Below are 27,681 nucleotides of genomic sequence, written 5' to 3'. Positions count from 1 at the left end.
GGGTGGAGTGGCGAAGCCCTTCAAAAGGAACAATGCTTGCAAGCTCCTGCATTGTTAGGCGGCCCTTTACAGAGAGTGCCATGAATACAGGTTATAAATTCTTTGGCCATTGAGAGAGCTCTCCAAACCTGACTCCATCCTGCACTAAACCAGGCCTGAGCCCTATCACTTGCATAGCAATGAATTCATTTACATCTGGATAGTTAATCTCCAATTCACTTGACAGTTTATTTCACCCTTGGAAGAGCGAGCAGTGCCTGCTCTATTGTGTTGAAGCCAGAGTCTATGATCATTAGCTAGGTTAGCACCTCTTTTTTGTGCACAGCAAAGATAAGAGGGGTGGGTGTTGATATCTAGCTTATGAAACACACAGTTATTACTCCAAGCCACTTGATTCTGCCGTACTTTCACTTGACATCCTCCCCATCTTTACCCTTTGCTTCTTCAGTGTGGAAATGCCACATCCCTCCCTTGGTTATTGTCGCAGTACCACTGAAGTATTGCTTTTCAAGTATGACTGGCATTAGCTGACCGATTTACACAATCCAGAACTATTTAGTTTGTTCTCATTTACTGAGGTCTTCTGATTCTGCACTGATTTTTACCTCTGGCTGTTTTGCACAGATCCCCAAGGAGGAAGCACTGCTCTTGTTCCAGCGTGGCTCAGCAGAGCATCTTCCAGGGGGACACCAAGGACAGTGCCCTGCAGCTGCGTCGCAGGGGGCTCTGAGGAGCCCAGGATGCGCCGCGGGGGTGGGAGAGGCATCATTCGCCCAAAACCCCAGCAAGAGGAGGCAAGCCTACTGGTGAGCCGATGCCTTTTGAGTAGGACTGATTCGGCCCATTGTGACCAGAGAAATAATTGCAGTAATGCACATCCAACCAGGCAGCGGTGTGGAGAGAGAGAGCTCATTGCTTTCGGGCCGTGCGGGCACATGGAGGTGAGAACACAGCCTGTTTTGGCAGATCGACTAACTTTCTGTTCGTGTTAGGAAAGTGGATCAGGAAAGGAGACCTTGGGGATCAGAGGACAAAGTTAAGCCTGAGAATTCCTTGATTTATTCGTATTTTTAAGACTCCAACTTTAATTTCCTGCAGTCCATATTTATATGTATTTGATGTGGTTTGGACATGACCTGTAGAAGGGCCACTCTAATTAAAATATCCCTCTTCTTTTATCTAGAGTGGCTGCAAATCTTTAACCGGTCCTTTTGTTTCCTCTAGCACACAGCGCACTTAATTCTGGTCTGGTCACAATTATGCCTGAAAGGCTGTCTGAAAGGTTTAGTGTGGTTAACACTGAACAGTGAAAAATAGTGAGGTAAAGTAAAAAAATGACGTGAATTTAAAAACTAAAAGTTGAGGCAGGAAAGCAGCTTTGGCTTTCTCTTTAAGTACTAAAGAATCTTTCCTTTGTCTGCAACCAGGAAAGTCAGAAGTGTTTCCTTTTCCGATGAAAGCTCAAACTGCCACTGAGTCACAGCCGAAACTGGAAGTGGAGCTCCAACTCTCCAAAGACTGGAAACAGCCCCACATCTGCTGAGCTCTTCCTGCTCTCTTCTCCCTCTCGTCTTACCTCTCCTGGAGAGGACCTGTCGCAGGAAGGTCACAGGAGAAGTTCTTCAGTGAAGAACAGCTTCAGGCTGTGTGAGCAGTATGTCTCAAACAGGACTGTGACTATTTCTTGTTGGTTGCCTCTAACTGAAATTGTATTAATATTGGAAGGTTTGGCTCAGCGATGTGGCCATCACTGTTGCTGATCTTCCTTCAGCATGAGACTCCAGTCTATGCTGGAGTCTATCTGGACAGACTATCCAGATGATGCTAGTTGGGCATATCTTTGAGTCGCTTTTGCTTCTTTTCCACGTTGTTCTTAGGAAGGCAGTGAGCAGCCAGCAAAGCAGGGACTTACACCAGCCTGCAATGTCTTCTGGGTGTGAGAAATGGGGTTGACGTTTGGTTCTTAAGGAACACTGCTAGTAGTGCTGTAATGGTAATATGGTGAGTGCGTAGGGCAAAAGGCTGGTGCCTACCCCACAGAATTTATTCTGTAAGTATATAGATGGAGACAGGAGGGAGAGCATGAGGAGACAGGTCTGGTCAGCAAGCTGCAGAGGTCCCAACCCTCCTGAGACGGCGAGAATGTAAAAATACTTCTCTGACAGTAAGAGGCAGTTGAATGTCACAACAAGATATGAATGGACCAGAAGTGAGACTGGCCCCTCAACACTGAGAAGTGATGGGTGTGAATGGGAGAGGCCAGAGAAGCAGCTGATGGTGGTTTGAGGGTAAGAGGAAAGGCAGGGACAGGGCGCAGAGGAGCGGGTGGCTGTGGCCTGGGTGGAGAATGGCCGTTGCAGTAACGCTCCAGTGAACGTGAGTGGGACAAAATGGCATTTGCCAAGACCAGAGGCAAAGATGCTGCAGGAGTTGCGAGGAGGTGGTGAAAGCCTTGCAGGACCTCCTGGTCAAGTGCCGCAGGCAGGGGCAGCTCGCAACCCTGCATCAGCTCGTGGCAAAAAAGCCACAGCCAGCAGGTAGTCAGCTTGCTGTTGTCCAGAAAGTGGAAATTTTAGTGGGGTTTTGGGAAAGGGAAAGTGTCGTCTCAGAATGACCCTACTGCAAAGACCCCCCCAGCTGCTGGAGGAGCTAGGGTACCCCGTGGGGGGACGGTCAGCTAACTTGCCGTGGCATCACCACCACCTGGAACAGGCACAACAGGGAAGAGGCAGGGATGTGATGCTGAAAGGGGACATGGGCAGCTCCGTGAGCTTGTTCTGATCTTCAGCCTCTCATGGTGACCTGTTTCACGGGCAGATGATGATGCTCCACCCTCACCCTTGGCTGGCTGTGGCATGGCCTGAAACACATGCTCTCCTCACCTGGAGCTACCAGCCCCCTCAGTGTTTCCAGGCACCTCTGGAGGAAAGCATTTGCTTTGCAGAGTGTTATTCTCCGGGTTGTTATTTCAGATATCCTCTTGGTTGAGGCAGCGGCGCTCTCTGAGAGCAGCGGGTGGGAGCTGGGACATAGAAATGTGGTCCAAACCACAGGAGTCCTCTCTCAGGCTGCATCTGGGTCTGAGGGACCATGGTCTCCTGTGGAGCGAGCGTGGTGCTCACCACCAGCCGAGCACCTGAAGGTGACTATATTCCTGTGTCGATGACCATGGGGCTGAGTGTCTCCTTTGTCTTTGCAGCGTGTGGACGTGCATTTTAGTTGTTTAATAATAACATTTTTATTTACCAACGCAATTTTCAAATTCCATTTACTCCTCAGTTTTTCTTTTCTTGGGATGTTGCTGTGAAACGTGCAGGTCCAGCAGACTGAAGTTTGTTTCTAGCACCAGCTTGTAGCGATTCCATAACGCACACGATAGGCTGCTGCCTGCGGGGACTGCAGCTCACCAGCGTGTTCAAAGGAGAGGGCTTGTGTCCGTCACCAGCGTAATCCTTGTCCTCGGGAGGAAGGTCATTTCCATTTGGGCCCCGTAGTCGTTACAGGAGTATAACAATGTTTTAGAAGCATTTGTCAATTAGTGTTGCTATTCTGGAGACTTCCTCCAGAACAGAAACCTTCCCCAGGTTTGTCTTCTCACTTGTGCCCAGCTGCGGAGGATGACCACGGCTCTGCCTCCCCCCGACGAAGCCATCCTGGTGTGCACCAAGCTGTGCTCCCCGCTCGCCCTGGGTGATGTGCCGCGTGCACGCTCAGCGCCGTCGGACCAGCCCGCTGCATCCCGGCCGCACTTTGCTTCCCCCACTGTTTCAGTTCTGATATCACTCAATAAATGCCGTTCTGGCCGTGGTACGCACGCCGCTGCCGTGCTGGCTGCTGGTGGCCAGGTGCTGGCTGGAGTCGGAAGCATCAAGGCAGGAGTAGGTTTGCATAAGAGGACACAAAGTGGAACTTGCCATTTTACAGTGAGTTTATATTTTCTTAAAAAAGGACCATTTTATCCCAGATCGGCCCATTTCCCATCTTTGCTTTACCTGACCTTATAGTGCCGTGGTTCTCCTGCTGCTTGTGGTTCCTCTTCTGAGTCACCAGTGGAGATGGCCGAGTCCTTGCAAGGTTTAAGCTATTGCTATTAGCAGCTATTGGCATTTCTTTTTTTCTGTTTCCTGTGAGATCAGCCGTTTTATGTCAAGGTGGGAAGAGTTTGGGGCTGGTGGCTGCTGGGGAGTGACACACTGAGAAATAATGTGATTAATCACTGGAACAACTCAGGTACCAACATGGTGCATCCTCCGACCCTTGGGGTCGTTAGCTTGGGATTTAATGTCATTTTGGTGTGTGATGGCAGAACGAGGACTTATCCAAGCAAAATGTTATTAACCTTAAAATCTGTGGGGAGATTCAGCATTTAGTAAATGAATTAATGGATGTGAAAAAGCAACATTCTGTTCCAAAGCACAAAAAAGACTGTTTTTTCCTACAGAAATGAGACAGGGTTGTGGGTTTTTATATTTCTTTTTTGTGCTCAAGTGGAGGAGTGAGGGATCATTCCTTCCCATGGAATTAATCCTGCTCTGCCTTCACAACTCCTCGTCTAAGTGTTTAAATGCCTTTTTATTGTTCCTTGGTGTAGGAACAAATTGCTGTTTCTTGGTTTAGTGTCTAGTGACCCACAGCCATCTCTCCACATGAAAGATGTCTTCTATCTTTCTTATCTGGTTTGTGGTTTTTGTTTTTAAAACAGCCTAACACAACTTTATTTTATTTTACTTCTGTGTACGTGTTTAAATAAAAATAAATTATAATAAAGAGCATTAATATAAATATTATGGTTAAGATTTAAACTAAACAAAATTGGGATGTTCAAAGCTGTATTATTTTCCACAGAAGTTAACGAAGCCCCTTTCTGCCTCACTTTATGGCAGTCTGCAAAGCGGGGGACAGGGCACGTTACGCACGTGGGATGCAGACGGGGTGGGGTGGGACTCTGCACTTGGCACATTTGGCATTTCCTCGTTTGAAATTTCCATCATAATGTCTCGCTAACTTGGTCGCTAGCGTCTGAGTCCCTTGGTTTTGTTTTTTTTAAGTTAAAAAACCAGTTCTTTTATTTCTTCTTCTGCTGAATGGGAGCTTGCACGCAGGCTCGGTAGGCGCAGGGGACTCAGTTCGGAACATGGCGAGCAGAGCTGTCACCATTTGTAAATGGCATTTCCTTGTGCAAGCACGGGAATCCGTGTCTCACTCGGGACTCGCCGGGCCAAGTCCAAAGTTTTGGGTCATGTGGGTTTTATAAGCAGGTTGCAAATTTACGCTTGCACCTAGGATGCATCTGGAAAATGTCTTGATTAGCTGATGATCATCACATTTTCATGCTCAGCTATCTGAAAACCAGCCCTATGGGACTGCATGAAATGCTTGCGTTGGGGTGGGCGTTTGTCGGTGTCTGGGTACGGGAATTGCTGCTGGATTTACTCCTGGAAAACCTTGGGGCATGCTGGGTTGTGCTTCTGCCGGGCAGAAGTCCTCTCTTCTGCCACCTCCCTCGCAGAGACTGCAGCTTTCTGTGGATATCTGTTATCTTCCATGACGAAAGCCAGATGAATAATTGCTGCTACTTATACTATTGAACTTTCCTAAAGAAATTCTCCACTGGGTTAAGAACAAGCATGACAAATCTCAACCCAAAGGACTGGAGGCGGGGAGCGGTAACTTATAAGCCATGAAAAACAAGAGCTCTTAATAGAAAATGGCTTCACACCATAACAGTTGGCACTCACCCTTCCACCCTTCAACCTGCGTGGTCGGTGCAGCTAAGAGAAAACGGGGAGCGAGTTGATGCCTTCAGCAATTACAGTAATTACCCCTCCACTGGTGCCAGACGCAGCCCGCCGTGCTGTTTGCGTGAGGGCAGATTCGGCAAGCAGAGCCCTGTCAAACAGCGTCTCCTCGCTCCGGGCAGAGGGCCCCTGGCCCCGGGCGATCCGCAGAGGGGGAGTGACCCCTCGGGCATGCGGGGGAGCGCTGGAGGCCGGGGCTGGCCAAGGGCAGTGCTTCGCTCGAGGGGCTTCCCACCCCGCCGGGGCTGAGCAAAGCTCTCGGCTGCTCTTTGGCGGCTTTCTGAGGATTTGGGGACTCCTGCCTGTTTTCAGCGCTGCAGACATGAGGGGAGAGCTGCCAGGGGCACTGGGGGTGCTGATGGAGGCATCGCCGAGCGTGGAGCCTCCCGAGCAGAGGCAGGTGCCACCCAGGTGAGGGTGGTGGGTCCTTCAGCCACCATGCCAGGGACAACGTGCAGGACCGAGGTCCAGAGCACTGCGGGAGGTGGCGGGGCGGGGGCTGGGAAGGGTTAACGAGAGGGGCTGCAGGGCCAGGGCTTATTTTGCGGGTTTGCTGTGCTACCTGTGACCTGCTCCCTGCGTGCCAAAAGTGGGGGCTAGAGGCAGTATTTAAACCTCGGAGGAATATATATAAAAAAGTGTTTTCTTCTTGAACTAATGCAAAAAACAAAGAGCTTGCTTCAGTGCTTGCCTCCTCTTTCAAACTGGATGGGATCCTGGATTTTTTAAAAGAAAACAAAGCATATTTCAAATACAGGCTTTCTTTTAGTCTTTTTTTTTTCCCTTCCAGTTGCTTTCTGTTTGCTGACAGAGATTTCGGAGCCCTGGGGAAGGTACATCTGCCAATGATGATCTCGGCTCTTCGTGAAGCCTGGGCCCTGTGCGGGGGAGCTCTGCCCCCCTTGCTGCCGCTCCAGAACTGAGGGTGGGCTGAGCTGCCGCACCAGGCTCCTGGTACCGCTGCCCCCGGATAAGAGTGTCCTCTGGGCCAGCATAGGGAAAAAGGGCTTTAGGTTGGAGCACAAACCCCAGTCTGCTGTCCCAAAATCCTGTCTCCTGTGCAGCTCCAGATGCTCTGGGCACATGTGATGCTTGCATTCGGTTAAAAACTCAGGCAATTCTTGACAGTCGTGGACACCCGCCTTTGCATGTCTTGGACTACTTGGCTGGAAGACCCCATTTTTACTCCTGGAGAAGCCCAGGCAGTGAAGTGATCCGTCTCGTGGCCTGTGGGAACGTCAGTGGCAAAGCCCCGGTTTCTGGAGGTAGTCCTCCAGGACACACGGGTGCTAGAGCCCTGTCGTAACGTTAGCTCGGCATTAACCGCTAGACAGAAGCCAGAACCTTAGCGGTGCCCTCCTGTGCCTTATCAGAGAAAAATAAATCTTGACTGATTAGTTATATTAAATGAGAACGTTCAGCAAATAAATGAGCTGCCTGCGCAGTGATAACAGGCTGTTTGGAAAGTGAGTCTGCGGGGTCTATACACGGCTGGAAGTCATCAAAACCATCTTCTCCCGTGGAGTCTCCTGTGCTGAACTTGTGTTTACAATATCGGACAGAAAAAGGAATTTTTCAGTGGCTATTTTCTCATAATTTTTTTTAGCCAAGCAGCAGCGTAATTAGGGCCTGTCTGCGTAGGGTCGGGGTATCTTTGCCAGCTGCGGAGACTTGCCGTCCGTCTCCCCTTCCCTTTCTTACTGTTTTGATGCATCTTGCTCCAGTTTAAATCTATGCACTGAGGTTTGACGGACCCTGACCATCCCTTGAGGACTTTACCAGTGGTCCTACGGGACTGTTGGTGAGGAGGACAAGCTTATGCCCAAGAGGTGAGCACACCGCTTCTGCCCTCGTCCCTTCCCATGGCTGCCATGGCATGCAAGAGAAAGACACGAAGCGAAGCTGCTGACAGTATTTCTTGCTGTGATTTAGAGCATTTATATCCACCAACTATTTTTTTGCTTATTTTAACAAGTTCTCCTACATAATCCTGACATGCAGTCGCTAGTTATAAGCTGGACTAAGAACAACCTTTCAGAGGATGGTCATAAATACTTGGTCGTAGTTCACCACGCCATTCATTTCCCCCGATCTTCGCCTCTCTCCTTCCTTTCCTGCGACCTTCTCATCCATAAAGATCCCTTTGTATGGTTTCTGCTAAAAGTCAGTGCTAGATAATTGGCCAATTTCCTGCACGCTGGCAGTTTTGTGGATTCATTGTGCTCGCACTCATCTCCCTCGCTGCGTATCGAGATGGTCTCTCCTGGTGCAGAGCGGTAGCTGGACCCAGCCGTGGCTGCAGACCAGCTCTTGGAAAGCCCCGTGCAAAAGCCAGAGCTTTGGGCACAGTGTGCTGGCGACCCTGCCGCTGTAATCGCCTCCTGCGGCAGGCAAGGAAACGTGTGCTCCCCCAAGGGATGCCGAGACCATGCTTTAGCGTTAGGAAAAAAAAAATCTCGAGGTGATTCAGATCAGATCGCTGGGTCCAGCGTTAGGTAATCGTGGAAAAAATGCAAATGGAACTTGAAGCCCAATCTCCCAATTGTTCGTGTGTGTGAAATCTCTTGGCATCTCACATCTCCTCTCTGAAAAGCTGGTATTTTTAGATTTATGACAGATTATTTTTGATGCTGGAGGCCTTAAAACTGTTCTGACATGAACCCAAGCTATTCCGCTGTCTTAAAGAATGAACTCTTAAATGAGAACTGAAACTTATTGAACTATACTTCAATTACAATATAGCAGAGCACTTTAACATGTGCATGGAATGAAGCCTGGGAGGAAGGGGAACAAACCTGAAAATGGACCAGAAACTGGAGCTTTCCAGAGGCACTGTGCTGGTTACACCTCTCTGGAGCTGTACCCTGGAGAAATCAGCTTTGCATGCGAAGCCATCACCGTCCAGCTGCAAAACCCCGCTGAAATGTAAACTTCTCTGAAGTGTTCACGGGCAGCTTGCGTCTGTATCTGTGTCTGATTAGCTGGAATTGCGCAACGGCAGTCAGTTGCGTTGCCAGCTCTTCCCTCCTTACCTTGACCCGTGGTTTCACTCGTTCCCGCGCTGTTTCGCCTTTGGCTTGAGACCGTCATCCTCTGTGTAGGGGCAGCAGCGGAGGCAGTGAGAGCCTTGACCGCGGGTCTCCGGACAGCAGAAGGACAGACAGGCTGGATGTTTCTGATTCCTGTGGACAGGCACCGCACAGACAACAGCGAAACGGCTCACCTGGGGTCGGGGAGGATGAACTCGGGACTGGAGGTGGTCATGAGCCCAAGCTTTCTGTAATAGGATTTTCACGATGATTTGCTTCCCCCGTCATGTTGTTTCAAATTCCTCACAAGCCATACTTTTCACAGTCTGGATTTTCTCTCATGAATTTCTCAAGGGGCTATCTGGAGGGGAAACTATTTCTCACCATAACAAACAACCAAAGCCTTCATCGTTAAAAAATAAAGCACTAACATGGCCCTACAATGGACCCCTTTGTCAAGTCACATCTGTTTAGATCACCAGAAATGATAAGCCTTTACTTTTGAAAGTAACTTTCTTTTATCAAAATTGGAAAGAGGACTGCAAAACATTCAGAAAAAATCTGCATGAAAGCTAAGGCATGTGACAGTAGTACTCTCTTTTACATAGAAAAATCAAATTGCCTGTATATACAAATACCGGACTCACTTCTAGCAGAAGGTGCGGATGGCTCTGTCGCACAGGTCCCTGCTGTGCTAGTGTAAAACCACTGTGAAAGAAAAGTTCTCATTTCAGAGCTAATACAGATTACTTTGTTTTTAGCCCCAAAGTTCAAAATCTGTTTCCCAGAAGTTGTCTGCCAGTAATTGCCAAATTGCAGAGCAAGAGGATTCACGTGGGGAGTGATGTAGAAGACAATGTGAGGTTTATTTGATCATCTGAATTAAATAATCCACAGACATTTGCCCCCAAGTGATAAAAGCACCTGCACACCCAGAGAAAGCCCGACGTGCTCCTGCACCCGCGCGAGGCCGAGAGTTACACAGAGGTCTCGCAGACGGGGTGTGCTGATGCTGTGGCAGGAATAGCTGCCCAGAAACCCGCCGCCTAAGGCCCTGCTCCCGCTTTTTGCCAGCGATGCTTTTCTTTCCCTTTCCAACGTGAACCGCCTTTCTGCAGGCGAGAAGCTGGTAACCACCATCACAGCCACAACGCAGCCCGTCTCCGTCCTTGGCACCAGCCCAGGTCAAGCCTCTCTTTTGGAAAGAAGCTGCCTTCCTCTGAAACAAGAGCAGCATTTTGCAAGGCAGCGAGCCTTAGGACAGCGGCTGTAAGTCAGCTCTCCCTGGATCATAGAGCTTTCCTGGGTGCTTTTTGAAAATCCGAAATGTTCGGGCTGAATTCATCGGGTTTGAATTCCACAAGGTCTCTGAACCAGGGCTGCGGGGAAAGCCCGGACGCACCGAGGTTTGGGGGACGCAGATGAGTTTGGTGTGAGCCCAGTGCTTAGGAAAGCGAGCTACAGGGTCTGGGTTTTTAAGCTAGAAGTGTTTTGTGAAAAATCCTGCTCTCTGCCTGAGGTCACATCAGTCTTGCTGCTGGCTATAGTGGGGCAAGGAACAAATCCGCTGGTTTCTGTCGAGCCAGTCGAAACACAAACTGTGCTCATCCTGTTTCACCAACAGCTCTTAAACCATCTTTGCTGCATCACCACGGAAAGTTTCAATAGCAGTGACTGAAACGGCCCCGGCCTTGCGTCTGACGTGAAGCTGGAAATAAATTCTAAATTTGCCTGCACTGAGAACCGAAGACCCTGTGTTCATATCAGGTATTTTCCCTAGATAAAAGAGGGTAAAAAAGGAGACAAATTTGTCTTGAAGGAACTTTTCAGAACTCTTAAAAGTTCTTTCAAAGCGTTTTCAGGGACACCATCAGTGGAGATGAATTACAGATCATTCCTGTGCATCCAATAAAGGCAATGGCTGTAGAAATTCCTCTAATTATGTATAATTGGTTTTGAAATTAAATGATCTGGAACTTCAGTGAGTGACTCTGAGAAGGATTACTGGCTGAGAAGGAGGAGCAGCCTGTTGGAATGAGAGATACATGGAAGTAATTATGGCAATAGTTAGCTTTAAGAATTATGATACTAGAATAAATTAGGCCGGTTTAGGTCAATGCATGCAGAGAGTTTCCCAGTTTCCTGTGCTGCAGGTACTATGTTCTCGCAGCTCTGGAGTGACAGGAGTCCGTTAAGCATCCTTAGGGGAAAAGGCTAAATGGCGTGTGCTGAGGCAAGGCTGGAAGATGTCAATCCTCCGTGTTTTTCACGTTAAGTGATACAAAGCAGAGCTGCTTCTTGCCTGTTCTTACCCCAAGCGTTTGGTTCTGTCAAGTGGTTTAATGAATTCATAAATGCTGTCTGGACTTCACAGTCATGCCAAATATGCAACCGTCTGGGTAAGGATGCACAAACAAGGTGTGCCTGATTCTTGCATGTAGTTACCGTAACAAGTGCAAACACGCACTAGGAATTTGAATACACGCATGAACAGACACCAGATTAGCAAAGAATTTCTGAATGCAGAGGCCTGATTTGAGAAACAAGTCGTGGTGTCTGTACATGTAAATTATGTGTGCCATTGCACATGAACTTCAAAACTCTGTTTCTAAGGAATATAGATATTTCTATGTATTAGACCACAAAGCTTATCTGAGTTCCCCTTTTTAACCATAGTGATGAGATCACTGGAAAAAGAGTTACCCAGTGTTCATCACCCTTCCTCATTTTGAATGCCCATGTGTTAAACATCATGCAGTGCTTGGCTCAGAGCTCAGATATCTAGGGAAAACAAGATCTAGAGATGGAGATGACAGAATAAGGGAATTCACAACCTGTGGAGCCATCTCTTACATGCCAACCACAAAGAGAGGGGAAAAATACAGCCTCCAGCTCCTGAGCTCCAGGAGCCTCATGGGATGGAGGTGGTCAGTCTGGGAAGGACTCTTGTTCCTCTTCACGTCACCCAGACCCTTGCAGCTGTAAGCAGCAGCAGCAGGATAAAATTTAAAATGACGAACCGCTGAAAGCACTGTGGAGAGCTGTCTAATAGTGTCTGTGCCCGGCAGCCTCCGTCCGTTCAGTCCCCGTGGGGCTCTGACCTCTTCTTGGGTCTTTACATTTCAGACCGTACGGGTACGTGCATCTGTCCTCGTGCTCTTCCCTTAGAGATAGAGGGAAACAACAGGACGTTGACCTCTGTGGGCTACAAGAACCTGAGCGCTTGCTGGTGGCCAGCCTTGAGCTGTCTGGCTGCAAACTCACCCATCGCAGGAAACATCGGTGCTTACCGCTTTCAGATGCAGTTTAAAAATACCTGTGATGTCACACATTCTGAGGCCGTTGAGAGCCCGGTCCTTGCCGTGCATTTCTCTTTCAGCTGTTGTTTGAGTTCCTGGGTGGTTGCCTTTAGCATCAGTGTTGTCTGTGCTCCTCTTCTCTTTCACGAGTCGCCTTTTCAGTTATTACTGCGCCCTTCTGAAGAGGAAGTGCTGTTGCCTTTTTTTGAGCTTTTACAGATTCTTATTTTCAAAATCACTTTTAGAAGCCTACCTTGGAAAATGATGTGTAATGAGCAGGTGCTCACGGCCACCAGACAGCTGAAGCAACGGAAAAAAGGCAAACTACATTTAGCTACTTAAAGCATGCAAAATAAGATTTTTAAAAAAAGATACGGAGTGCAAATGGTTTGTCTTTTTGCAGGGTTACATGCAACACAAACAAGTTCACTGAATTGGTTTACCGCATCAGTCAACAAACAGCTGTGTCAGCAGAAACGTGGGAGCAGCGTGTGCTGGGCTGGGTGGCAGAACACCCTGAGCTGACAAGGAAAGGGGACGAGGACTGACATGGACCCGGGTCTTCAGAGAGCAGAGTACCCTCGGGGCCAGAGCCAATAGTTTCTCCACTATTCCCTTTTTCCTTGTCACTTTGCTCATGTAGAAGCAGCCCGGGGACATTGGGTATGACCCTGCTGTAGCACTGAGTAGCTAAACTGCTTGGCAGGTATCTGGAAATGTTGAATGCATTTGGTTTTATATTTTCTCATTACTTTTTTCATCCATTTATGGATGCTCTTGCTGTCTTTTAAGTCCCCCGTCCACTTTCAGCCCGCTGTGAGTGCAGGTGTCAGTGCAAACTGTGGCACTAAGCGCAGGGGTCCCCCTGCTTGCTGCAGTGCCACCCAGTCTGCAGCGTGTTACGTTGATTGATGTATGGAGATCATCTCTCCTGCACCGGGGTGCACGTGGGCAGATGGGAGCAAGGTTGTGTGCACATCGTGTTTTGCAGATTGCCTTTCTCCTTTTGCTCCTGAAGCACCGTACAGCTCTCACAACCGTAACTGCAGGGCAGGGTAAAATCTCCCTCGGGCTGACACGCGTACGTGGCATTAGAAGAGTTCTGAGGACCAGCCACCACTGGCCAAACGGCGAGGCAGAGGAGCTGCTGCTGCCCAGAAGGGCATTGTGGCCACCTGCAAGTGACAGCTCTGGAGGACTTGGGGTGAGAGGCACACCAGCAAGAGTGCGACAGGCGGTCGCTGCTTGACAGGCGGACGGGACTCTCTTCCCTTCCAGTCCACCGCAGCACGGAGCCATGGTTTCTCAAGAGGGTGTCTTGCACCTCCTTGGTGTTTTGGCAAAGAGCGCAGGGGCTGAGCACCCCGGCTGGGTTGCGCAGGTAGTTGTCCTGTTTATTTTCTGGATGTTTCCCATCTTTTCTTTGGAGATGACTGACCATTCGTTGCAGCACATCCTGCTTCTCCCCAGGCTGCGCACGATGCTCTGGTGGGCTCCATCCAGGTGGGACGTGGGAGAGCTTCAGTCGTGCGGAGAGAAGGTTTATCTGAGTTAGAAAGCCGTGTTGTCCCACGGCAGAGAAGCTGCGAGCCTCATCCAGATGCAGAGCGTGCTGAGCCGTGTCAGTGAGACATGCAACGCCTTTCGAGGCATTTTGGATGGTTTCTGACGGGGCACACTCTGCACCAGCAGCCCAGCCATTTCTGAAAAAAAAAAAAAGTCAATTTTGTTCTTATTATCCCCATCAGAACTCATAAAAAAAAAAAATCTTGTCCTCAGCACCAATAGCCAGATTTCTGCCTGTTTATGTCTCATGTTGGAGGCTGGGTAATATGGGGAGATGTGGGCAGTAAACAGAGTTGTAGAGAGAATAAACCTGGATAGCACCGCAAAGGGCAGCCCTGTTAAATGTTGTTCTTAGTGTCGGTGTAATTTGTGTGCGGTTTCATGCAGTTTATAAAGTCAGCGCAGCGATTGGATACGCTGGATGAGATAATTGGAAAATGCCTTACTCACCAGGATATCTTCAAGGTTTAACTCTAAGCTTAAATTCACTTACAATTCCAGCCAAGTGCTTAGGCCTGGGTCTTAACTCTGGTGGAGTCAGGGCTGTTTCTCTGGCGCAGGAGCCGCATTCGCGTTTCGGTGCCCTGGCCAGGTGTGCGGGAGGGATCCTGCCCGCGCCGGTCGGGCTGGGATTCGGCAGACCCTCCTGGCAGCGCTGCGCATGGGAGCTGCCACAGCTATGAAGTAATGGTTTGGTTCTCAGGCTATTTTTGAAGCCAGAAATGCGAGTGTAACCAACGCTTCAGCATTTTCCCACACCTTTCATGTGACACAGGACTGTGCCCAGTCATAGGACTCTGTCCCTAGGACTTAAAAATTGTCACAGTTTCACTTCCCTCGTGGGTTTTTTTTCCCTTCCTTTCCAGAGGCAGCAGAGTTGGTTCCCTTTGCTGCCCCGATCGCTGCCTGGGGAACTGCCTGGTACGGCTCCTTTCCAAAAAATTACTTTCTTTGGGAGAATCTCACCAATTTTGAGCTGTTTCTGCCCTTTTCAGTCTCTTTAGATGTGTTTCGCTCTGGCTGTTCCATATCTTGAAAGACAGAACCAACTCTTGGGGCAAAAAAGGAACTTTGCAGGTTGTTTTATACATAATTTCCACCTTAGTGCAATTAAGATCAACATTTAAAAACAATGAAATATAGAGCAGTTCACGTCTTTGTAATGAAATGGTTAAAGAAAACTAAACCCCAGGTATTGCGTGCAGCCCTTGCCCATCCACAGCTTTTGGGTTCTTTGCTACCTGCTCCTCTTCAAGTCTTGTCCCCTGCAGCTGCGTGGAGGGGGACCTGCCTGGCAAAGGTACTGGCTGTACGGAAAATGCTTCAACCATATGTATAAACCCCCGACTTCCCAGGGAAATGGTGGTTCTCTGATGTTGCTGCAGTTACCGTCAGCCGAGGGATTGCTGCGACACCAGCCATTAAAAATGCTCAAACAGCTATGTGAGTTTTTAGTTGATGGTATTCCTTTAATTCTAACATACTATTAGAATGTTAATTAAAAAAGCATACCAAAATGAAATACTCCTTCGAGAACCAAGAACCTGTCATTTGTGTGAAAACCCTGGATTATAAACTGCTTCTTCAACTTTTGCTGCCAAATATGCAAAGTAAATTGCTCAATTTCAGAGATGCAGTTGAGCCGCTTTCTGTTTTTCTTTCTCCAACTGAGAAGAAGCATTTTCTCCCATCTGAGAAGGAGTCATTTGCTTTTCTTGCTGCGTAACACGCATGGGCTCTCATCAACATTGATACAATAACTTTTCCACCATTTCTTATCTCACCTTATCGTGACATTGTGATTTTTTTCTAAGACAAGGATTGATTGTTTCGTTTGCTTGCTATAATTTCTTAGGTATTTTTCTCAATAAAAAAAAGTGAAGTTTAGCAAGAGAAGCAGCGATCGCAGTTACGAGCCATGCTGAGCCTTATTCCCATCCCTGCGCAGACGTGAGAATGTTCTCAGCCAGTGGGACTGTTCCCATCCAAACTTTTCTCTTCCTTAGTTGTCAAATACCCAAATCGTTTGCCCGAGCTTCATCCGTAGATTGTACAATCCATTATTGCTTTATGACAGATATTGGGATGCTTTCTTATTTTCTTAGTGCTTTTTTTTTAATTGCAAGATTACCAATGCTGGGTAATGTTTCACAGTGTTGCGGTATACCCCCAGGAGAAAAGAACGGGGAGGCTTTTGGAAACCTGCCTCAATAAATCCTTAAATGCAACTCAGTTGTTGAGAACGGGTTTCTGAGTGTGACCCCCTCAACAGGAGAGGCAGACTGGAGAGAAGTGGTGTGCACTGGGCTCGGTGGCAGGGAGAGGAGGCGGCAGGGTGGCACAGGGGATGGGCGTTTCACGGGGAGTGGTTACACCAGCATAGAAAGTTGTAAAATGTTTTTAGCGCATTTAAAATCTGACGGGCTTTCGATAGCTTATGTGTTAATTATGTAAATCAGAATAGTTAGGATGTCCGGCCCTGGTCACTTTATGTGCAAATTGTGGTAATAGCTCAGTGGTCACCAGAAGTGTCCGAGCCTTTTTTCACAGGTGGGACACCCAGTTTCCCGTATGTATTACCTCTCCAAAGTTTGGTCATTTTTACATTATCTATCACTTTACTATGCTTGTCTAAATTGTCGCTTTGGATTTTTGTTTCTCATTCCCAAAGTCACACCGGGTATTTCAGGACTGTGCAATAGTGAACGAGACGAAGGGCCCATACTAACCATTGTGGCTTTAACAAGAAACGGGAAAATTACTGGGAATCCTTCAACAACTGATGTTGGAAAGGATCTCTGGGGTCCCTGGGGTTGATGCAGGATTGATATTAGTTTGATCGGACTATAGAAAAGGGCTGCGAGTGCTTACATGAAATGTTTCTCTCTTGGGGCCCATCTCACGTCCTTCTGAAGTCAGTGCAGAGGCTCCCTTTGAAGTTGAGTGGCAGATCTAGGATCCTTGTGGTCACATTCTTGTCCCCAAACTTTGGACTAAGCTCCTGGAAGAGACATGGATATCTCGAAGGCTGCTTCCACTGGTCCTGAGGCATGTGGGGATGTGAGTGACCTGCTGCAGGTCCCTCTCTCTCTCTCTCTCTCCACCAGCTTTTGGGAGAGCCTCTGTGACCCACTCAATGCTTTGAGATGTTCAGGTAAGAGGGACCTTTACCTCAGAGAGAAGGTCCAGGTGCCCGACTGCATGGAAATCAGCTCATATGTTCTTACTCATTTCAGAAGAAGTGTTTGTTAAGAGGGATTTTAGTCTGCGATGAAACAAATGACTTGTGAGTACACCACAACTCTTAAGGATTTGCTGAGGCTCAGCACCCAAGAGTCATTTCACAGTGAGGGTTTTCCTGCTGTTAGACTTTTGCCGCACTGCTCGAGTGCAAGCAGAGAAGAGCTCGGCCAGCAGGATTTAAGCCCAGAAGCTGAAAGCATTAGGTTGTTACCATAAGATGGACTTACTTGCTCTCAAAGTGTGTTTATAGACAAGAATTTGGGAGTTTCCAGGAAATCCACAAAGCAAATGGAAGGGCAGCATCTGCGACACAACATGAAGTGAGACCACAGCAGTGGAAAGCAGCTAGGTTGAACTTTCTAAGACTCCTTTCTACTGCAAAGAGAATCGGGGCTTAAGAAAGTTGTGCTATTTTTGCAGGCAGTATTCAGCCCCCACCACAACTGTTATGAAATTGAAAACAAAATCCAGTGCAGAATGATAAATGTAATCTCTTGCACTGACGTTCTGCAGAGTTTTAGGACCAAACATTTTTGCAGGAAAAAGCCTCTGGTTTTGGGGGTGGGGGGAAATGAGATTTGTGTTCAAGGTCTGAACACATGAAAAGCAGAACTGTTTGATTAATCGGGTTCTCTCTGTGTGTCTCGGGATTTGCTGCATCGCCCTTCACCCTCATCAGGTGCTCCAAAAAAAGAGGCTGCAGTCACGGCTGGCCGAGCTGCAGGAGTGCCGGTGGGATGGGTGGCAGCACGGCTCTCCTCTGCTAGTCCCCGTGGCCATCCTCAGGTGTAGGCACCCCGTGGCTCACATGGAGAGTAAGTCACACCCTGGTGTAAGTGGATGGCTTCACGCTGTCTGGGCTGGCGGAGCTCCCTGCGCAGGGACATACATTGGGAAGATGGTCTTGCCGGCATCTCTCCTGCAGCGCTCCGGGGTAGCCGTGGCAAAGGCCACCTGCCTTGGCTCTGCTCTGGATCCCAGGGCTGCTCCGTAGCCTGAGCTGAGCTCTGTGTCGCTCTCCTGCAACTGCAAGTTGAACACTAGAGATTTGGGAACCAGTAGCATTTCTGAATCCAAACCATCATCATCCTACAGCAGTATCTCTGCACGGTGAAACGTGAGGGCTGGCGTACCCATCTGCAGGTGAAGGCTTTCTTCGTAGCCCTTCCTTAGCTAAAAATATTTGGACAACGCAGAATCTTAATGTGTTTGCATATCTAGACCACCAGACTAACACCAGAGTGTTAGAAGCAGGCCTATTTCCATTTTGGCTGGTGCCAAAATCTCTCCTTGACTAATGCAGGACTGGAATTACCCCTTGGCCCTCAAACCCAGCTGGATCTGGCGGCAGCAGCAGACACAGCCTGGCACCTCATGGGCAGAGCAGGGGCGTCGCATCCCTGTGCTTCACCAGGAGCTGAGCTTCAAAACTTGCCCGGGTTTGCAGCCAAATTTGGCATCTCAGCCTAGCATCATTTTTCAGGGATGTTTGGTGGAGAGAGGAGAAGCATGGTTTTCCAAGGTAGTGGCAGATGCTCTGGGGCCGCAGTGGTTGTAATGGTGCTTCTGGTGTCCGGAGCCCTGCTGCAGTCCTCTCGCACATAATCGTCTTGTAGAGCTGATGTCGAGCTCCTGACAGGCTCCTAATCCATCCTGACATGCACACAGATCCTCAGCTGAGTGTCATTTCCTGCTCTGAGGAGCCCAGGTTGTTCCTGACTGGCCCTTGGGTTTGAGTAATCGGTTTAATTTTTCTCTCTCATTTATTTCCTTTGCCTGAGGGAACCGCGCTTCAGCCCCTTCTGTAAATCTTCTTATCGTGCAGCATATGAAATACGCTCAGCAGGGGCAAGGGCTTTATTTATTAACTGAACTCCTGCTGGGTTTAGCGCTGCTGCAGCACAGGAGGGTTGCTCGGGGTGCATTGCTGCTCCGAGCTCTGCTTAGATGCACGCAGCTCCGTCCAGGAGCAGGCGTCTCCTGCAGGCGCTCAGTGTGGGGCCGGTGGGAGTGCAGGGAGAGGGTCCCTGCTGCTGGTGGGAGGCAAAAAGGGCTCCAGCCCATCCTTGTTGAACCCAAACAAGGTTTAGGCTGAGCGAAGAGCAAGGTGCAGCTCCTTTTTGGGTTGCTTGCTCCTGTTTTCACAGCTAGGACAGCTCAGGGCTTGCCGAGAGAAACACTGCGGCGGGAGCCCCGGCTGCAGCGCAGGCAAAGCGGGGCCGTGGCGGCAGATGTTTTGGGACAGCTCTGCCTGCTCGCGTTTCAGAAGGGAACGCTCCACTTGGAGTCCTTTCTGAAGCAATTTGAGGTTAATTAGCAACTTCTGGCTTCACTATCTAGCTGGTCTGTTTATCTTTTGTCTGAGCGAGTTCTCTTCTCTTCCTGTTGTTGTTCCTTCTTCCTGAGCAAAGGGGGGGCTGTGCAGACACCCTGCCCCACCACGCTGGGGGACTCGCTGGCCTGGGCGGGCTCCTGCTGCCGCCTCCTCCCTGCTCCCAGACGCGCAGGCTGGTCCTTGCCTTCTGAAATGTCTCTCCTCACCCAGCCAACCCTTTAATTTTGGTCCTGCGTAAAAGGCCCGTTGCAGTGCGAGGTGATGGAGGCCAGAAGCACGGTGCTGGGCGCAGCAGTTAGGAGGAGGGAGCTCAAAAAGCCGCAGCCAGCCGCGCCAGTCTCACCTCCCACGAGCTCCCACGAAGCACAAACACGGCAGGCTGTCCTGGTTGGGACCAGCCCTTCGTGCTCCCCTGCGCTGGGCTGCCTGGGGCCCTCGGCGCATCACCGCAGCCCGTGGGTGGGTGCTGGAGCAGAGAGACGACATCTGAGCTGCCTGTGGCTGCTCCCCGGAGCCCAGCTGTTAATGCCAATGGAAGTGATCCAAATACCAGCGCACGGGCTCCAGCTAAGCCTTGGGGTCACCCCTGCTTTGCAGCGGGCATGCACCAGCCGTAAATATAGGCCACTGTGTTACTAATGCACCCACCGTAAATGTTTTATGTAACCTCATAAACTCCGAGCAGCTGTAATCTTATAAAGCCTGTGGCCTTTGCTGGACTGGCGTTTTAGGCAAGAGGCCTGGAAGACCCGGGCCATCTGTGGTGGTAATGAGTTTCTCATCCTTTCAGAAAGAGAATAGTCCCTCGGTGGCCTTCCCCGTGAAGTCTCATGTGCTGAAGACTGCATGGGATTCTCCTAACTTGCTTGTCAGTGAGGATCGAGCTGTGCGGCAGGGAGAACCCGGAGTGAAACTACTGGGTATGACCCTTAAATTCATCCGTCAAACCGCTGCCGTGGTAGGACAGGTGAAACAGCAGATAGCGAGCAAGGAAAGATAGTCTGCGTGCGGAGCAATTATGCAGTCTATAAACGGTCCCCAGATCCATGCAAACCCAGAGGTGCTTCTGAACACAGCTGGTTATTTTACGTTGAATTAAGCTTTTCCCTCCCCTCCGTGCGAGCAGACTGCCTGGAGGCTCCCTGCGGGCTGGGTGGCAGAAGGTACCACCAAAGACTTGCCGGGGACTGTTTGCACAACGGCTGTTTCTTATCTCTTAGCACCTTCATTTCTCTGTCTTGATCCTTTCTGAACTCTTTTCACAGAGACTTGCCCCCTCCTCCCTACCTCCCCTTTCCCCACCACAGGGTAACCCACGCCCGGCAGTGATGGTTGTTGCAGGAAGACCTCCGCCAGACTCAGCTCCCTCTGTCTCACGGGAGACCCTGCCTCCCTCTCAGCCCGCTCATCCTGGAAATCCTTCCTGCTCTCCTCCCGCTTGTCCAGCCCAGCGCACGGGCAGATGGTTTCTGTCGCAGCTGTCGGACAGCAGCTGCGTCGCTGGGCCTCGGGACGGACGAACAGTAGCTCTCCCCGCATCCTGCTTGCCCTGCGCTGCGCCTAGCCTGCTCCTGCCCCCTTCTCGGCACAACTGCTCCGCAGGTGATGGAGCTCACTGCCAGCCATGGATGTGTCAGGATCTTCTCTCATTCGCGCTAGGAATTTGTAATGCCAGCTCTGCCTGCACAAGCAAGTTGGGCTACTCGAGCAATGTGCATGGTGCAAAGCATCCCCTTTATTCTTCAGTGTCGAAGTCTTTACCCCAGCCCTCAGGTTTAACTTTCGAGTGATTCTGCCGGGTGTTTCAGCTCTCTTGGTGGTGACCAGAGCAACACAGGGGCATGGCCCCTGAGGGAAGACTTTCCATTCCTGGTGGCTCTTGGAGCACATGCCCAGAGATTGCCTTCCCAAGGGCCTAAAATGTACTTGGGGTGATAGCACCAGGATCAGGAGATAACAAGGGAGGAGCAGTGCCGGTGGAAAGGACCCTCCCTTCATGCAGTTTTGGAAATACCCTGTGAGAGATGTGCTTGGACGTGCGTCTCCCAGTATCAGATGGTTTGTTCCTGTAGCCAGTCATCTGGTCACACAGAAGAGAAGGCATCTGTCTGGAAATCTCATTTTCACACTCCCACTGTCTGGGTTTTCAATTCAAATACTGCCCCAAACATGCATCTGCTTTCCCTTCCATTTTTTGGCTTTTGCTTCCCACCCTCCCCCCCCGATTTGAAGTATTTTTCTGGACTAAGGTATTCAGCCAGAAATAGTCGGGGTTCCTTGGTTCCTAAAATGCCTGCGTGGCCCCGGGCTGCTCCGCCAGCCACCGGTCCTGCACACACGGTCCTGCCAGCTGGCCCAGCCTGGGCCCCTCGCTGCTTGTATGGAGCCCAAATCGTACAGATCCCTCTGCCAGGATGAACCCAGAGGTTGAGTTTTAGCCTGTTGGTCCTTACCAAACCACTTTTCTCAGAAATCCAGGTCATGAGAAACATGTGCAAATGCTTTCCAGCTATCCAGCCTCCTACTTTTCCCCGTTAACCTCGGACTTTCAGTGGCAGACAGCACCCATCTCTGCCCATCCTGCGTTTCGTGGGCTCCCCCGAGAGCTGGGGCTTCTCCTTTGCGGGAAGAGCCACCGAGCAGCATTTTCTGTGTATCTGGTGAGCAGGTGAGAGACACCAGTGCTTGTTCTCCCCATGGCCAGCTTGGCTCTAGGACGGCCGTGCTCTGAACGCTGTGTCGAATGTACTTCGGTTTCAGTGGGATTTCGTTTCCACTCGCAGTGGTTCACGTGGTGCAGCTCAGCCTCTGGGCTCGGCCTCGCGCAGCACAGCTCCGTGCCAGAGAGTTTGTGTCCTGCAGGGACAAGCCAGCTCCAAACAGTACGTGGGTCTGATATCACTGCAACCGATCTTGGCCCCATGCATGGGAGAAACAAGTCTTGGCAGAGAACTGTCCTTTGCTTCTCTGTTTTTCTCCTGCCTGCTGACCCTCTCCCGGAGGGCTGTGCCAGGGACTGGCTCCCCGTCCTGGGTGGCTTCTGGGGCTGATGGAGACCTCTCCCTCCGTGAGACAACTCCTGGACCCCCTGACAAACCCTCTGGTCACCGCTACAGCTCTCTGCGATGTGCAGGGCTTCCCCAAGCCCCCAGACCCATCCGTCCTCTCTCCAGAAATGCCCGAGCCTACGCACGAGCCAGGGCAGCAGCTGGAGCTCTTTTTGGGGAAGGGGCTGGAGACGCGGGAAGCAGGATCCCACCTCCTGCGTCAGGGCTCTGCCTTTTCAGGCCCTGCAACGCATGCGCAGCTTCACACAGAGCATCTCCTGTGCTAAGCATTCTGCTGGCAGCCAGGAGGGGAGGGTGGAGGAGGTGACCGAGGAAGGCTTGGTCCAGCTTGGAGGTGGGGGCTTCCTTCCTCCTCCTCTCTTTGAAGGTGGGAGGTTTGCACTGTGAGCTCTTGGTCTCCGTGTTTTGGCTCCAGGGAGGCACTGGGTGGACAGATGAGGTGAGACTCAGCGCTTCAAGGAGGTTTTCTCCCCAGGCGAAGGGATCAGAGGTGCCTCAGGCCACCAGTACATGGCAAGGGGAGCTCTGCTGTGGGTGCGGAGCTGCCCCTGACCCGTGGTGGCCATCAGGACATGCGATGGAGCCAGATGAGGGAAGGGGCTCCAGCCCACCTCTTCTGGCCAGTGCCTCTGAGAGCAATGATCAGATTACTGAGAGGAAAACCGGAGAGGAGTCGGTGTGGTCTCTTGGGGACTGAGCCTGTGTTAACCCTTAGAGGTGACTGAGTGAAGTCTGCAGCTCCTTACTGCAGGTCAGGGACTGGTGGTGCTGTCTCTAGTTGCTCTTCCCTTCTCCGATGTCAGTAGTGGGGCAGACTATGAGCCTTGCCATAGCCCCAGCCCATCCGCCAAGTGTGGGAACTCCTCTAATGCTCTCTCAGCTGCACCCATAAACCATTAACAGAAATAAAATAGCTGGTAGAAGACCAGATCTGAGAACTGTGGTGATGCATGGGGCAGGCCAGAGCCCTGCCCACTCTGCCACCACAGGGTCTGCAGGCCAGTGGGAACGTCCTCTGGAGACAGCCCAGGCATCAGGGACACGCAAGGTCAGGATCTGAGTTTGGAGGTGACACATTTGCAGCTGTTTCTGATTGTGGTGGGAAAACTCATGGCTGGGAAAATCCCTGTTAATTGGTGGAAATTTGGATCAAGTGGATTAAGAATGGGAATGCGAACGTGCCAAGATAAGCCATTCTTTTCCTGAGCATTCAAGTATGCACTGGGCAGAGTAGGAAAACCAGTTTACAGGTGGGGATGTGTAAATCTTCCAAACTTCACTGCAAGACAGGATTCACAGCCTGAGCCTTGCTTCACTTGCCCACCGCCATGCTCCCCGCCAGCAGTGCCTGCTGCCTGCCGGCTCCGTGCAGGATGGGCTTCGGGATGTTGCACCAGCAGCAGCACACGCTGGCGGCGAGAGCCTGGACATCTGACTGCAGGTAAAACCCACCCTTACCTGGTGGGCATCACTTCTTCTCCTCTGAAACAGCTGTGCAGGTACCGCTATGGGAGCTCCTGAATGTTGAGAGCTCCTTGCAGCTTACTTGCTGCAAGCTTTGCCTACACGACGCTGCGCCTGACCACAAATTATGAGTATTTAACCAGTCAGATTCATTTCCGTTCCCATGCTGCTGTCGTAGTTATCTTGGTGCAGGTCAAAAGGCACGATGCTGTGATTTGCAAAAAGCCAAATGACTTGACATTTCATTCTCGATGGGAGGGCGGATGCCCCATGCAGAGGTGTGGGGAAAATAAACAGAGCAAAGCTGAGAGGAGCAAACACAGACGAGCATCTGAGACACCAAGCCCTCGCCCTGGGGCTTCATCCAGCAACTGTTACCTATGATTAAGAGTCCGTATCAATCTCAATGTCATGAAAGTCACCCAGACCGTGAAATCCCCATGTTCGGTGTGGAAATACAGCATTTGATGCATTTTTGTTTGAAATGCGTTAAATCTGCGTTAGAGGGGCCGCGGGGATTGTTTGGGCCTCGTTGGCCAGGAGGAATCGTGCCGTCTCACTCCCTCGCGGAGCAGGGTGTGCGGATCCAGCGGCTCCCAAAGGCTCATCCATGACAAACTGCAAAAATCGCAGAGATGTTTGCCACGGCTGGCCTGTGAAATCAGCCGCCTCTCTAGGAATGAGAAGCCTCCGAAGCTGCGATCCAGGGCTGCCCGGCTGGCTGCGGCTTCCCTGCCAGAGAGCAGCTCCCAGCAGTGGCCGGGCAGGCAGGGAGGCAGGCAGGGAGGCAGGCAGGGCAGGGCAGGGCAGGGCTGCACAGCCTCCAGCGTGCAGGAGGGATGGGAAAGCAGAGTGAAAACAAGAGGCTACAGTAGTTTGACGCCCCACTCCGTTACCCTGGCACTTGCATTCACGGTGGGAAGGGGCTTTAAGCACCCGTGGCCTTTCGTTCACAGGCTCTGTGCAGCGCGGGCCGTAAAGCCGCTCTTCGGGTGAGACTCTTTGCTGGCAAGTACAATGTGTTTTAGCAGCCAGATCGCCCTGGGGATGTCCCTGACCATTCCAGCCATCCCTCGGGATCCCTGCTTGCACCTGCAGCCAGAGGGGAAGCGGTGAAGCCTGCGCTGCCGTGCCGGAGGAGCTGCTTGTCGCTGCGGCAGGGCTCGGGGTCTGCCCCGGGTTTCCTACAGCTTGGCCGCTTGCAGCTACGATTTAACAAACGTGCTGATTGATAACTCTCTGGAGTGCATTTTCCCTTCCTTTCCACATAATGTCCCGAACTCAGCTCTCCCTTTGACAGTTCCCTCTTGTGGAGTACAGATGGGGGGTTTGGTCCAACAAAGGGGCACGTTGGAGAGGCCAGAAGCGGATCCCTCACTGAGCACGGGGGCCTGGCAGCGTTTGTGCGAGGTAGAGTTCTCACGCTCTAAATATACAATCTGTGATAAGGGAAGGGAAAAAGCCCAGCATGGAAATATTCCTTCTGTAAGAGAAATAATTTGCTGCTGCTAAAAATATGTTCATATTATTCCTGCCTTGGTCTCTAGCTTGATGGGAGAGAGTGCACGCAGGCTGCCCTCAGGGGACTCGGCTCCGCGGCACAGACCCCAGGCGCTCGGAAAGGCCGCGCGTCCGCTGGGGCTGGAGGGATTGCGCGGGGGAGGGAGGGGGCTCCTCGTCTTCGTTCTGGTTTATCATCCCCATCTCTTTCTCAGGGCAGTAAAACCGTGATACGGGGTTACCCTGAAGGTCGTAGGAAGTAACCTCTAAGCAGGTGCTGACAGTGGGAAAGGAAAGTGATCCGTGGCGTTCCCAGAGCAGCTGGGAGCCCGTTCCCAGCCCCGGCTGCACGGAGAGGCAGGAACAGCTTTGTTCGAGGGGAACGCATGTTCGGATCGGTGGGATATGTGTAATCCCTTCCTGTCTCATCTGCAAGCATCCCGAGACTGGTGCTTCCTTCCCCGATTGCTGCTCCTGGGACTCTGGGTCCCTATTTGCAAGCGCTTCCGTGCCCGCGGGCGAGCAGAGCCCAGCTGAGCAGAGCCCAGCCAAGCCCAGCCAAGCCGAGCAGAGCCTGGCCAAGCCCAGCAGAGCCCAGCTGAGCTGAGTGGAGCCCAGCCGAGCCCAGCTGAGCCCAGCCGAGCCAAACGGAGCCCAGCAGAGCCCAGCCGAGCTGAGTGGAGCCCAGCAGAGCCCAGCGGAGCCCAGCCGAGCTGAGCGGCCGCCCCACGGGACAGCGCCGGATTTCCCAGGGCCAGCCCTGGGCCAGGACAGAGCCTTCCTGGGGAGCCCTGCCTGCCCTGCCTGCCCTGCCCACCTTGCCTCCACTCTGTGGTACTGAGTGAGCAGTGAACGGCGTTTGCTGCTGCCGCAGCAGAGCCTGGCACGGCTGTCCTGAAGCTGGTTAGAAACATCTCTGTGATGTCATTACTGTTAGAAACGGGTGAAATCTTTGGCATTTTCTTGCACATCTGTCTCCGGCGCATGGTAGGTGGGCACAGTGTCTGCTCAGGAGCGGGTTGTGTCTCCTCTCTTGAGAATATGGTCAAGGAGCTGACCTGGCATAAGAAGGCCTTGCTGCTGCGGAGCTGTCAGTAATGACAGACCTTAATCCCTAGCAGACCTTGCTGCAGTTTTTGTCAATCATATATTGCCTTGGCGTTGCTTTTCTGATTCTCAAAGAACTCCTGTCCTGCTTAGGGCCCAATATCTGTCCTCAGAGGATCCCATGCCCATTATTTGTGAAGTTGCATTCATTTCCAGGTAGGTGATCATAATGGGAGATGGTAACAGCATAGTTTCAGTTCAGGATCCAGCAGCTGGACGACTTGGCAGGGAAAACGTCACTGTGAAACCTGAAAGATGGCTCTTTTTAGTACATCCTCATTCAGACACCCTTTCTGAAGCTCAAACATACCCTTAAGGATCAGGCATGTCCATAGGCAAGACCATAACCAAGGTTATTTCAAGAACGTAATGAGAAAAATCTTTGCTGCTCAAACGTGCTCCAGAAAGCCCTTTGGACGCTGTGTGCTGGTCTCTGCACGTGGTTTTGAAGCATTGCTTGCTTTGCCAGGTGAGCTGGCAAAGGGCAGCACCCACGACTCATGCTGGCTGGGGCCCCAAACCTTGCCCAGTCTGTGCTCGGTCTGGCCAGGGTGGGTTTTGGAAGGCTCTTGCAAAGCCTGGAGGAGAGCTGAAAGGGTTTCTTTGCTAGATTTGCTTAAGGTAAATGTGACGTCAGTGGAAGTGCTGGCCGAGAGCCCGAGGAGCAGGAGCAGTGGTGCAGAGCGTGTTGCACCCTGGCATGGCCCATTGCCCCCCGCCATCACCCGGTTGTGAGGGCCATGGGGAGGGACAGCCATTGTGCGTGGGCATGGTGGGGCACCAAGCAGGCTTTGCCGGGAGTTTGCAGAGGAAATGTGTGTCCGTGAGGTGTGCGTCGGGTGCTCTTATCGCTATGGTTGGAGCTACAGCAATAGCACAGGATGGTTCAGCTCAGGTTCAAGACTGGGAGAAACACAAAGCATCAATCCCAAAGCAGACCTGGGGTCGAGCTGTTCCTGATGTGTCTCCGTATGGACTCGGGGGATGGTTTTGTGAGGACATTTCACTTGCAGGGCCTGTTTGTGCCCCGTGGCTGGGTGAGTCAGAGCCTCTGTCGACCTTCGCAGGGAGCTGCAGGTTTCCTTCTGGCCTCGGCGGAGCCTCCAGGACTCTGCCTCCGCAGAACGGGGCACTCGCTCCCCGCGGGCTGCCCGATGTCCATCCTGGCACCGTGTCAGGAATGTGTGTGTGCTGGGCAGGGCGGGGGAATTGCCACCGAAAGAAAGGGAAAAGCTGCCTCCTTGTTTTTCCTGCCTCAGACCCTCTCCCATT

General features: G+C 51.2%; 1 protein-coding gene across 29 annotated transcripts in view; it reads left to right on the top strand.

Annotated features, from left to right (window-relative positions):
- EXD3 (exonuclease 3'-5' domain containing 3) overlaps window positions 1–27,681 on the top strand; it is a 295,827-nt gene that overhangs the window by 182,117 nt on the left and 86,029 nt on the right. The window contains exons 22-23 of one of the 29 annotated variants that reach the window (XR_008579989.1): window positions 625–941; window positions 1,428–4,768. The exons of 26 other annotated variants lie outside the window; for them this stretch is intronic. Coding sequence is in view for 2 of the 3 variants with exons in the window: in XM_054848359.1 (XP_054704334.1) it covers window positions 625–806; window positions 1,428–1,476 (231 nt within the window). In the remaining variant the exon portion in view is untranslated. Of the gene's footprint in view, window positions 1–624; window positions 942–1,427; window positions 4,769–27,681 lie in introns of those variants that run through there. 2 more of the 29 variants (XM_054848359.1, XM_054848363.1) reach the window with 2 other exon arrangements.

Source organism: Grus americana, chromosome 20 (genome assembly GCF_028858705.1).
Source record: "Grus americana isolate bGruAme1 chromosome 20, bGruAme1.mat, whole genome shotgun sequence".
Taxonomy (NCBI): Eukaryota; Metazoa; Chordata; class Aves; order Gruiformes; family Gruidae; genus Grus; species Grus americana.
Note: the sequence above shows the minus strand (reverse complement) of the source record. Positions and strands in the feature narration are given on the sequence as shown.